Source organism: Procambarus clarkii, chromosome 2 (genome assembly GCF_040958095.1).
Source record: "Procambarus clarkii isolate CNS0578487 chromosome 2, FALCON_Pclarkii_2.0, whole genome shotgun sequence".
Lineage (NCBI taxonomy): Eukaryota > Metazoa > Arthropoda > Malacostraca > Decapoda > Cambaridae > Procambarus > Procambarus clarkii.
The window spans coordinates 48,469,661-48,483,264 of NC_091151.1; the positions used below are offsets into that span (position 1 = coordinate 48,469,661).

General features: G+C 45.0%; 1 protein-coding gene across 1 annotated transcript; it reads right to left on the minus strand.

Annotated features, from left to right (window-relative positions):
* Nucleotides 1-2,965: 2,965 nt before the first annotated feature.
* LOC138366549 (acidic leucine-rich nuclear phosphoprotein 32 family member B-like) lies at nt 2,966-7,678 on the minus strand. The gene is made up of 4 exons (XM_069327587.1): nt 7,586-7,678; nt 4,895-4,950; nt 3,394-3,551; nt 2,966-3,147 (listed from the first exon to the last, which is right to left on the minus strand). The coding sequence occupies exons 1-4, from the start codon at nt 7,676-7,678 to the stop codon at nt 2,966-2,968; spliced, it is 489 nt and encodes a 162-aa protein (XP_069183688.1).
* Between the last annotated feature and the right edge of the window lie 5,926 nt (nt 7,679-13,604).

Below are 13,604 nucleotides of genomic sequence, written 5' to 3' on the forward strand. Positions count from 1 at the left end.
CGCGTTGTAATATATGGGTCTAGGCGATGTGTCGTCGAGGTAACGGGAGTAATGAAGGCCACGAAGGTCTCAAATTTGTTACAACGAATTACATATCTATATATCTATCTATCTATCTATCTATCTATCTATCTATCTATCTATCTATCTATCTATCTATCTATCTGTCTGTCTGTCTATCTGTATCTGTCTATCTATCTATCTGTCTATCTGTCTATCTATCTATCTATCTATCTATCTATTATCTATCTATCTATCTATCTATCTATCTATCTATCTATCTATCTATCTATCTATCTATCTATCTATCTATTATATCTGTCTATCTGTCTATCTATCTATCTATCTATCTATCTATCTATCTATCTATCTATCTATCTATCTATCTATCTATCTATCTATCTATCTATCTATTTATCTATCTATCTGTTGACCAAACCACACACTAGAAAGTGAAGGGACGACGACGTTTCGGTCCGTCCTGGACCATTCTCAAGTCGATTGTGAATGTTTCGACTTGAGAATGGTCCAGGACGGACCGAAACGTCGTCGTCGTCCCTTCACTTTCTAGTGTGTGGTTTAGTCAGCATATTTCAGCCACGTTATTGTAACTCTTCGTCTGCATATCTATCTATCTATCTACCTATGAATAGATAGATAGGTATGTAAAATATTGAAAGCAGTTTAATGCGTATTTATTCAAACTTCTTCCGTGAGTAAGACATCGTATTTACCTCCCTCACTCCCATTACCCTCGCGCTGCTCCCGTCTAAGACCCCCTGTCAAGCTCCCTCACCCGTCAAGATCCCTGTCAACCTCCCTCCCCCGTCTTAGACTCCTTCAGGTGTGTGTGGTGGCATTTGTGAGGCAGGAAACAAGTGTGTAGCTCGCTCCCTTTGTCTCTGCCACCACCACTCACCAACTAATAATCCATTCACTCTGTGTCTCCCATTATTCTATCATGGAGTTTTCCGTCATTGTTATACCTCCCTGTGCACCCTGCAACAAAACCATCCGCACCAAATTCCTTTTATATTGTTGAAAACAAAAGCCTGCGCTGCGTGTTCTTTGGGCCAATCGAGAGTTCTAAGCCAGGAAAATCCTATAGAGAGCCTCTCGCTAAGGTCGGTGATCCCATGTGGGCATCCTGGACGCTTCGACTTTAAGGTCTCCGGTGGTTGAGAAGCCCATCTGGTTTTGAGGACTTCAATTAATCCCATTCATTAATAGAACATCACCTTGCAAATGACATAACCAGCCCGCAGCAAGTCTCCTTTCTTACTGTCAATTAACATTCACAAAGCGACAGAGAGCCTGATAGAAAAATCAATTGTATTCCCCCTCAAAAACGTCGGCGATAGTGGCGTTCCACCCGCCAGGGATTCGAGGAGCTTGGATTCCTCTCCCGTTGGGTTCAGATTCACAGGATTTACCACAGGCATTTGGGTCTTAGTCCTTGCTCACTAAAATCATATACCCCGGCCTCCCCGGGGAAATTGGCCAGCTTCGCCTCTTGTGTTTCATGTGGGGTTTGGCTTGGCTTATACTTCATGCTGAATTGGGCTTAGTTCATGGGGCGGTTTGGGGATTTGCTCGACGTATTCCAGATGTGAAGTGAACTGATTCGTCAGACGATTTTTGTGTTAGCCTCTGTGTGTGTGTGTGTGTGTGTGTGTGTGTGTGTGTGTGTGTGTGTGTGTGTGTGTGTGTGTGTGTGTGTGTGTGTGTGTGTGTGTGTGTGTGTACTCACCTAGTTACTCACCTAGTTGTGTTTGCGGGGGTTGAGCTCTGCTTCTTTGGTCCCGCCTCTCAACCGTCAAGGTGTGTGTGTGTGTGTGTGTGTGTGTGTGTGTGTGTGTGTGTGTGTGTGTGTGTACTCACCTAGTTACTCACCTAGTTGTGTTTGCGGGGGTTGAGCTCTGCTTCTTTGGTCCCGCCTCTCAACCGTCAAGGTGTGTGTGTGTGTGTGTGTGTGTGTGTGTGTGTGTGTGTGTGTGTGTGTGTGTGTGTGTTTGTGTGTGTGTGTGTGTGTGTGTGTGTGTGTGTGTGTGTGTGTGTGTGTGTGTGTGTGTGTGTTGTGTGTGTGTGTGTGTGTGTGTGTGTGTGTGTGTGTGTGTGTGTGTGTGTGTGTGTGTGTGTGTGTGTGTGTGTGTGTGTTGTGTGTGTGTGTACTCACCTAGTTGTACTCACCTAGTTGTGTTTGCGGGTGTTGAGCTCTGGCTCTTTGGTCCCGCCTCTCAACCGTCAATCAACAGGTGTACAGATTCATGAGCCTATCGGGCTCTATCATATCTACACTTGAAACTGTGTATGGAGTCAGCCTCCACCACATCACTTCCTAATGCATTCCATTTGTCAACCACTCTGACACTAAAAAAGTTCTTTCTAATATCTCTGTGGCTCATTTGGGCACTCAGTTTCCACCTGTGTCCCCTTGTGCGTGTTCCCCTTGTGTTAAATAGACTGTCTTTATCTGTGTGTGTGTGTGTGTGTGTGTGTGTGTGTGTGTGTGTGTGTGTGTGTGTGTGGGTGTGTTAAGTCGAGGATTTTGCACTTTTGCAAATCAAAATGGATGCAAGATGGATGTAAAGGACGTCATTATATGTGCTTAATAGGGTGAGGTGCTCGTCAGGTCCAGACGGTCCTAAACAAGATAATCATTACATCTATAACAGGTGTTGGACGTGTCACGTCTCAACAGGTAATACCACACACCTGCTTAACGCAGGTATTAGCTCATGTAGGATACAATCAGGTAAATTACTAGATTATGCAATTGGATTAACCTATTTACATCAAGAGGACAATATGTGCCTTACTGATGAGTACATGGGTCAATAAGCCCGGAGGAACATTGTCAACTGGGAGAGTCAAGTATTACTCACGTGTGAGTAACTTGGTGAGTTAAGATATTGTCTTAGATCACCTTAGTAGATGAGTCTGGTGTTTATACCAGAGCTGTGAGTCACTGCTCTGTGGCCACCATCACCTCCTCGTCCTCCTCTTCTGCTTCATCCTCTTCCTTCTCCTCCTCCTCTTCATCGTCCTCCTCTTCTTCATCGTCCTCCTCCTCTTCATTGTTCTCTTTGTCTATCTCGTCCTCCTTTTCCTCCTTTATCCCGTCCTCCTCTTCGCCTCCTCTCCTTCCTTTTCCGCCTTTCTCTCGTTCTTCCTTTTCCTAAACCTGCTCATCCTCGTCCTCCTTCTCCTCCTCCTCCTCCTCCTCCTCCTCCTCCTCCTCCTCCTCCTCCTCCTCCACTTCCAGCTGCGCTTTCGTACCTCATAAAATATGTCAGTCGTACACAAAGATCATTGTGTATTCTTCTCCCTGAGCCGGTGTGTGTGTGTGTGTTTACCTGTCTGTGATCACCTGTTATGCCTCCCACAGCACACCTCCCTTCCCACACTTATCCTCCTCTTCCTCATTCCCCTCCTCTTCCTCATTCCCCTCCTCTTCCTCATTCCCCTCCTCTTCCTCATTCCCCTCCTCCTCTTCTTCCTCATGGTGTTGTGGACGGGAGCCAGACGACGTGCAGCGCCCTCGCTTCTCCCTGGCACGTCAAACACTGGCACTGATATTGGCACCATGTGCAGCCTGTCAGTTGCCGGGGTTGCAAGCTTGCATGCTCTTGCACAGGACGTTGGTCTGTGAGACGTGTAATGACAAGAAGGGGGAAGGGAATTATCAGGAGAAAGCACCAAGCCATTACGACTATATAGCACTTGGAAGATTTGATGAAGATTAAGCCATCCGAAAGGTGGCACGGGTATGAATAGCCCGTATGTGGTGGCCCTTTTGAGCCATAACCAGTATCAGTAGATGATACTGTAGATCTATGAAGGTGCGACTGCACCCTGCGTGACGGGAGATGTCTCCCTTGCACTTGGAAGGGATCAGGATAAGGATTTGGGATGGGACGGAAGGAAGGAATGGTGCATAACCACTTGGATGGTCGGGGATTGAACGCCGACCTGTATGAAGCGAGACCGTCGCTCTACCGTCCAGTCCAAGTGGTTGTGTAATGACAAGTGCATCAGGGTTAAATGTCAATGCCTGTGTTCGAACCGGTGTCCGGAAGGTAGCTATGTAAGGCATGAATGTGAAACCATCTTGTGTGTCATCTTGAAGAACTAACCTTGATCAGAACTTTGAACATATAAGACCTTTAGAATTAAGGAAACTGCAGAGGGTTTTTTTTGGCCCATAAAAGGTAGCTCCTATTTGTACCCACCCAAACTCATTCATATATACATGTGTCTAACCTTGTCCTTGAAACTATCACGTTATCCTTCGTCAATCATGTTACCCAGTAATCTGTTCAATTAACAGTAACCAGTATTTACCCAGGTCTTTCCTAAGTACAAACCTATTCAATTTATATCCATTGTTTTGTGTTGATGTATTTAATTTTCTTTTTAATATAATAAATGGGGCCCTGACAGCTGAGTGGACAACGCTCGGGAATCGTAGTCCTAAGGTTCCGGGTTCTATCCCCGGTGGAGGCGGAAACAAATGGGCACAGTTTCTTTCATCCTGATGTACCTGTTCACCTAGCAGTAAATAGGTTCCTGGGAGTTAGACAGCGGCTACGGGCTGCTTCCTGGGGGATGTGTAACAAAAAGAAGGCCTGGTCGAGGACCGGGCCGCGGGGACGTTAAGCCCCGAAATCATCTCAAGATAACCTCAAGATAAGAACACACAGCTTGTGTTACAGGGAACACTTGGATTTAATTTAGTATTAACAAGCCTTGTGATGATCACATGATGGTGGAGAGTTGTTGAGGGCAATCATGTTCTGCTTGGTAATTTGCATAGTCAGGTTTGTATAACTAGTAGAGTCACGCTTGTGATCTGTTGGGTAACTCTACTCTACTACTTAACTCTACTACTTACCCAACAGATGTCACGCTTGTGATCTGTTGGGTAAGTAGTAGAGTTAAGCTTGTGATCTGTTGGGTAATTAGAGTTATTAAGTCTCACTGTGTTAGGTAACTTCCTTAGTCAAATCCGCATTATGTAGGGTAATTCGTATCGTCAACTTTATGATATATTGCATAACCTACGTACTAAAACCTGCAAAACCTACATATTAGCACATTCATAACCTACATATTAGCACATTCATAACCTACATATTAGGACATTCATAACCTACATATTAGCACATTCATAACCTACATATTAGGACATTCATAACCTACATATTAGCACATTCATAACCTACATATCAGCACATTCATAACCTACGTACTAAAACCTGCAAAACCTACATATTAGGACATTCATAACCTACATATTAGCACATTCATAACCTTCATATTAGCACATTCATAACCTACATATTAGCACATTCATAACCTTCATATTAGCACATTCATAACCTACATATTAGCACATTCATAACCTTCATATTAGCACATTCATAACCTACATATTAGGACATTCATAACCTACATATTAACACGTGGTAAACTACATAATTACACTCTGGTGCCCTGTGTACATATCTGTGTACTTGCTGTTGTTTGGCGTGGGTCAGACTCGTGGTAAACACTTGAAGGATTGTCAACTGAAGCTGTCAAATCTCACTTTTATTTGTGAGTAATTTAAATAAGTTAAGAGTTACCCACTGTGAGTTACACTACTGGTGAATACTGAGGTTAAGTGGCACTCTAGTGCTACTTAACTCAACTAGTTAACACTGGCTCCAGTGTTAACTGCCTCGTGTGGAAGTTAATGGAGTTATTGGAGCTGAAGATGCGGAGGATCTCTCTCTCTCTCTCTCTCTCTCTCTCTCTCTCTCTCTCTCTCTCTCTCTCTCTCTCTCTCTCTCTCTCTCTCTCTCTCTCTCTCTCATGATCACAGTGCCACGGAGCACTCTGTAGTGCCAGCCTCACCCTTGGCTCTAGTGTTTGCTCTCACAACTTGGCCATCAATATTTAAGTACTTTTGAGTGTGGCTCTATGTTAAGTCTTCGTAGAGTCGTGGAGGAACAGTGTGGCCCGCCCGGGTACTGGGCGGTGGTGTCGCTTTGCTGGGGAGTGCTGAGTGTTGGAGGAGGCAGAGGGAGAAATGAAGGAGGAGGTAGAGATGGAGGAACATTATGGGGGAGAGGTGAAGAAGAGGGGGAGGAAGATTGAGAGATTAATTTTTGTTTGCTTGGAGATTAATGTCTCAAGATTTTTTTTTACCAGGATTTGAAAGCAGTGACGCTGGTCTGTGGTTTGCGACCACTGAATCGCTTTGTTTCTTGTGTACTGGAACAACGCCTGCCTTCTACCACAGTGAGGGGCTTGTTCCCGGATCCAGGCTAGAGTCTAAGAGGCTTTGGCTGACTTTGAAGAAGTTAGGCAAAGACTGCGTAATAGTCTTTGGCTGACTTGATCTGGCTCCGCAGCCTTACCTATGTTAAGTGGTTTTATGGTGGTGGTGAACTTCAGCCTAATTGCACAACTACTTCAGTCATCTTTGATGCAGCGCTTGGAACAAGATGTGGAGGCTGAGCTTCACAGGATCAGGGGACCGCCATCTTGGCAGCAAAATGGCCTGTCAGAAGGTCAGTCTTCTCCTCATTGTTGCTGGATACAGTTCCATCCTTCCAGTTGAGAGGCGGGGATTGTGTCCTACGATAAATATCTCTGCCGATCTTTACCCAGGGATTTACTCTCTCTCTCTCTCTCTCTCTCTCTCTCTCTCTCTCTCTCTCTCTCTCTCTCTCTCTCTCTCTCTCTCTCTCTCTCTCTCTCTCTCTCTCTCTCTCTCTCTCTCGTCAGAGACAAATAGTCTCGCCCCATTTTTTAAGCTAATAAAATAGATAATGGTACCATTAGTACCAATCAAAACTTTCACAATTTTATAGAATTTCCAAACACTTGTGAAGGTCATGGGCAGTTTGTCTCTCTGTGTGTGACCTTTTAAAGCTCAACATTTGCTTTTACCGTATCGTACACAGGCTTGTTGGAGAGATCGCAGCTGCTTGGGTAGCTAGTAGGGGATTGGTTATATGGTAGTTAACTATGTCGATGGTGGCTGCTTGTAGAGATGGTAGTAGGTTTTTGGAGAAATGGCAGGTGCTTGAAGGATGACATATGTCAGGTGAAAATGACATTTGGTTGGATAGATTGCAGCTGCTAGTAGAGACGACATCTGTTTGTAGAAACTGTCTGCCGTGGATGTGAGCAGCCTTCGTATTAGTGCGTCTGCGTGCGCGTGCTTACGTATTAGTGCGTCTGGGTGTGCGTGAATGTGTGTACGTATTGGTACGTGTGCATGTGAGTGCGTGTGCGTGCGTGTGAGTACGCAATCTACACCTGCACACACACACACAATGTGAAGGTGGACGCACCTGGGTCAACCGTGTAGAGTTAATAAGAGCAGCGTGGAGGTAGTTACCTGCTCTAAGTGGTGAGTAAGTGGTGAGTAAGGGACGTTGTTACACCAGCTGTCTCCCCCTCCCCCCCCCTCTCATCTTCACCCCTCCCTCACTCCTCATACCCTCCCTCATGAGCCCCCCCCCCTCCCGTCCCCTCTCTCATCCACTATTTTCCTCTAGCTTACTCATCTCTCCTCCTCACACTCACTCACCTTCCCATATTTATGCCTCCTGCTATTCCTCTTCTGATTTGCATTTATCATTTTCTTCATTCCCTCTTCTTTTCTTACCCTCTCGTTAGCCATTGTTTACTCCCGTTTATCATCTTCTTTATTTACTTCACGTGTTTTATTCACTCTTCTCCCTTCTCCTTACCTATTTTACCTTACCTTACCTCCTTAAATTGTTTTTTTAATCTCTCCTTCATCTCTTTATCCTTCCTCCTCACACACACACACACACACACACACACACACACACACACACACACACACACACACACATACACACACACACACACACACACAGGCATGAGTAGGCATGAGTTATAAGGAAACGCTGCGGGAAATGCACCTTACGACACTGGAAGACAGAAGAGTAAGGGGGGACATGATCACAACCTACAAAATCCTCAGGGGAATCGACCGGGTAAACAAGGATGAACAATTCAACACTGGTGGGACGCGAACAAGGGGACACAGGTGGAAGCTGAGTATCCAAATGAGCCACAGAGACGTTAGAAAGAACTTTTTCAGTGTCGGAGTAGTTAGTAAATGGAATGCACTAGGAAGTGATGTGGTGGAGGCTGACTCCATACACAGTTTCAAATGTAGATATGATAGAGCCCAGTAGGCTCAGGAATCTGTACACCAGTTGATTGACGGTTGAGAGGCGGGACCAAAGAGCCAGAGCTCAACCCCCGCAAGCACAATTAGGTGAGTACAACAATTAGGTGAGTACACACACACACACACACACACACACACACACACACACACACGTGACGAATCTAATTAAGCTACACACGATATAAATTATAGTAGGAAGGTAATTGTGGGGAAGAACACAGCTTCAGTCAGAGGTCCAATATTGATGATACGCCCAATTATATGAAGAGTGGGCGGGGGGGAGGGGGGGAATGACGGGGATTATACGCTGCCTGGTTTTTGGGGAGGGTATGAGGGAGTGGGGAGGGCTGGGGAGGACGATAGGTCGTTTGCAGGTGTTCATAATGTGGGTGGGGGGTGATGGTAGGGGAGCTTCATCTCCCCCACCTTCAGGGGGGGAGGGGTGGGGGTGTAGGGGGTGAAGGACCCCTAAGGGCAGGTCAGGGGATGAGGGATGGTCCACTGTGGTAATAATTCAATTTTAGGGGCGGGATCGTGATCTTTGTATATCGATCACCTATGTCTGTATGTGTACTTGCCTTTATCTGTATGTATACTAGGCCTTTATCTGTGTGTATACTAGGCCTTTATCTGTATGTATACTTGCCTTTATCTGTATGTATACTCACCTTTGTATGTATACTCGCCTTTATCTGTATGTATACTCACCTATATCTGTATGTATACTCGCCTTTATCTGTGTGTATACTCACCTTTATCTGTATGTATGCTCACCTTTATCTGTGAGTATACTCGCCTTTATCTATGTGTATACTCACCTTTGCCTACAGTCCTCTTCTGTTTTGAGTGGTCAATTTTACATTGTCGATCAGACTTTGACGTGGTTGATCCTACTTCATCAGTTAAATACTGACATATCAGAAACAGTATAGGTCATAGTACTGATCCCTGTGGTACTCTGCTTGTTTTATCATGCTGACCTCTCTAAGTCTCAGTAATACTAGTTTGCTTCCTCTTGGATAGGTATTATCTCTCACCGTTCTGAACGTTCCATTTACTTCTATTGTTTCACAAGTTTGCGCAAAAGTTTCTTAAATGGAACAGTGTCGAAGGCTTTCTGGCAACCCAGAAAGATGCAGTCAATCTGTTTCCAAAGTGATCATTTATAGCATATCGTAGTTCTCGCGACCTCCCTCTTGTGAATAGTGTTGAAGTCTTGCCTCAACGTTAGTCAATTATGTGTGCTTCTCGAGGACCTTACATACTATCCCCATTCTTATTACATATGTATAATAATAGCAGTTTTCTAACGGTTTGGTAGTTCTCTCCTCTTGTGAAGCGTTATCGTGTATTGAACAAGATTTACTTAAGAGCTTTAGTTACATTCTTTAGCATGCCTGGGAAGACTTGGTGCTACGGCCTGCAGACCATATATATGTGTTAGACATATGTGTGATATGTGAGACATATATGCTATTGGGATAGTCCTGACCATCATGCGACTTCCTCATATGTATTTGTTACCTTCCGTTTAGCCTCGTTTACGATACTGTGTGGTTACCGGTCGTTTCATATATGTTCCACCTGATGTGTACTGTGTGTGTGTGTGTGTGTGTGTGTGTGTGTGTGTGTGTGTGTGTGTGTGTGTGTGTGTGTGTGTGTGTGTGTGTGTGTGCGTGCGTGTGCGCATAGGTGTGTGGGCAATACTCTATTAGGCTATAATAATTATTATTATTATTATTATTATTATTATTATTATTATTATTATTATTATTATTATTATTATAGCCTAAAGAGAAAGGAACAAAAAAAATTAATAAAACAGATTTAACAAATTAAATACAAAAAAAATGTAAACTTGTCGCGTTTCCTCAATAATAAAACTTCAAAAAACGACAATATCGAACCCAAAAAAGGAGCCGAGCTGTGAAAACACGGACACAGTTGTGATCAAACTGTAATTGGCAATAATAATCGGTAATTACCCTGGGAACAACCATCGCTCATAATTGCCTAATTGGCCGACGCTGCTCCTGGGTCGTTCACTCACCTGTCGGTAACAACCTGACCCTCTCACTAACGTACATCGCTAACGAACGTCTAATTTCAAGGGAGGGTTACCTAACTACAAGCGTACGATCGTAGCTGCATCCACGTGGCCTATCGACAGCCAATTGGTCGTTGTTGTTTTTAGATTTAGCTACTCAGAACGAAGTGTCCATGTAGCACGGGCTATGGTGAGCCCGTCAATGGTCGTTAGCCGGCAATGACGCACAAGCCAAGTCGCTTAAAGCACCGTAAGGTGGACGTTGCGGTCGAAAGCGTCCAAATTGAGGTGTAGTTAAGTGTGAATATGAGTTGCCCTCACACAACCTTCCCGAAACTTCGATGATCATTCCCAGGCCAATTAGACCTGTAACTACCCCAGCGGAGGGTTGACCGGAAGTAACGACCAGGTAATTAGGGCATCCCTTCTCCCCCCCCCCCATCCCCCCCTTCCCAACCACTTCCACCAACGTCTCGTGCCACACCAACAACCAAATTGGCACTTGGCCTGAGTAATTGCCTGTGCATTGGGGTGGTATGGGAGAGTTTCAAGCTAACGGAGTAGTTATAGTGAAGGGGTTGTTTAGGGAACGGTCTCAGCAAATGGTGATGTTATTGGGACATTGATGATATGGTGATGTTATTGGGACATTGATGGTATGGTGATGTTATTGAGACATTGATGATATGGTGATGTTATTGGGACATTGATGGTATGGTGATGTTATTGAGACATTGTGAGGTATGTTGATGGTGTTATTGTGGTAGTGAGGGAGAGGGAGAGAAAGATGGGGTAGACAGGGAGAGACATCAAGAGAAAGAGGGAGAGAGAGAGAGATGCCACAAAGTGAGACATCAACACAACTTGCCATACCAGAAAGGTCACCTGGCAATTGATGACTTAGCTCATCAATCAGGCCACCATTGGCACATCAACAATGAGAACCACATGACATGTTCCAGCAATGTGCCAATAATAGGGAGCCGGTCGGCCGAGCGGACAGCACGCTGGACTTGTGATCCTGTGGTCCTGGGTTCGATCCCAGGCGCCGGCGAGAAACAATGGGCAGAGTTTCTTTCACCCTATGCCCCTGTTACCTAGCAGTAAAATAGGTACCTGGGTGTTAGTCAGCTGTCACGGGCTGCTTCCTGGGGGTGGAGGCCTGGTCGAGGACCGGGCCGCGGGGACACTAAAGCCCCGAAATCATCTCAAGGTAACCTCAAGGTATAATATACCAGAATATTTTGCTCAAGCTATTGTATATGCTTATGAAATGCTTCAAGGAAAAGTTACCCATTACCTTAATACACTTATTGTATATAGGTATTTTCCTATATACAATAGGTACAAAATTCCTATATACAATAGGTACAAAATTCCTATATACAATAGGTACAAAATTCTTATATACAAAATTCCAGGGTATTTTGTTCACTCATCACGAATTGAACTCATATATCACGCAAGAAGTATATCATGGAGAGGTAGTATGTTAATGATATATTATGGTATATAATATGTAGGTATGTATTATATAATATATAATAAACTTATGGGGGTACGTTTAACGTAAGAGGTACTCAGTTTTATCTGAGTCATTATCTCCATATTTGTAGGGGTGGAGGTGGAGGTTACCTCCATACTTGTAGGGGTGGAGGTGGAGGCTACCTCCATACTTGTAGGGGGTGGAGGTGGAGGCTACCTCCATACTTGTAGGGGTGGAGGTGGAGGCCACCTCCATACTTGTAGGGGTGGAGGTGGAGGCCACCTCCATACTTGTAGGGGTGGAGGTGGAGGCTACCTCCATACCTGTAGGGGGTGGAGGTGGAGGCTACCTCCATACTTGTAGGGGTGGAGGTGGAATCTACCTCCATACCTGTAGGGGTGGAGGTGGAGGCTACCTCCGTACTTGTAGGGGGATAAACCTTCATATAAGTGTGTAACCTACGCATGAAACAAACAAAACACAGGAGTAGTTAACTGGATTCTGTAATGCTTGTAACTGGAGGAAAACTCTGCCAATTGTTGGCCATCTCGGCCTCTCATCTACCACGTCTCATTTTCTACGTTGTGGCCCCCAGTGCCATGAATAGCACGGGCATTAGTGTCTTAATCATCATCAATCAATCAATTGAGTATACTAGCAGTGACCAGATAAGTTCACTACGGGATCACCATAGCCCGTGCTACTTACAACGTTTTGTTCTGAATCTTAAACTACAACAACAACTACAGGGAGGTAAGAGAATGAGCAGGAACACTGTGGTTGCCAGCTTCAGTTCTGTGCCACGAGGAGGGAGAGAAAGGTTTGGCTCCAAGGTCCTATAAACCCCTCTCAGCTTTGACGAATTACCCTTCGTTCTCTTATGGCCTGGCCAATTGGGTGGTTAGGACGGTCAAACAGCTCGTTACTGTCAGGTGCAAGGTGATTTCTGGTCGTCAAGTAGGGCAGTTATTTACACAAGTGGCACTATAAAATTGAGTAATTTGCCGTCGGCGGACACTAATTTTACCCCCCAAGGGGTTAAGTGAAGGCTTAAGTGAAGCTTAAGGTCACTCGTTATCAGGCTATGACCAATAAGGGCTCGCCACGTGGCAGTATCGTTATCTTGTTAAAGATGACGTGATTGACACCTCACCTGCTCTGTCGCTTAAGTAAATCCAAAGCCGATCTAAGTTGCCTTTAGTGTATCTCTCTCTCTCTCTCTCTCTCTCTCTCTCTCTCTCTCTCTCTCTCTCTCTCTCTCTCTCTCTCTCTCTCTCTCTCTCTCTCTCTCTCTCTCTCCCCCCCCCTCTCCCTCCCTCTCTCTCTCACTTCTTCAATAATCTAGTGGTCGCTTAGCCATATAAGCGACATTAATTGACAGTGGCTTAATTGGGCTGTCCGGCTGTCGGCCCGTCTCGCCCTCCAGTAGGAGAGACGGTCATCAAAGATGAAAATCCCAAACACAAAAATGACTTTTGATGAGCGACACTTAATCCAAGATGAAACTTGCTTCAATCTCATTGAATTTTCATGGAATTCTTTATTAAGTGATTTCGAAATATTTGTTATGTGTGTGTAGGTGTGTAGGTGTGTGTGTGCGTGTGTAGGTGTGTGTGTGTGTAGGTGTGTGTGTGTGTGTGTAGGTGTGTGTGTGTGTGTAGGTGTGTGTGTGTGTGTTTGTGGTAGATATGGGTCATTCCTAGAGACATTCGACGCTTGGAGAGGCAGAGGAGGACCATGAGCTAACAGCTTGACGGCCCTGCAGCAACAATTAGGTAACTACCAATAGGCGAGTCCGCACACAGAGCAGCATCAAAGTGGGAGAGGAAGATGAGACTCGCGCCAGCATC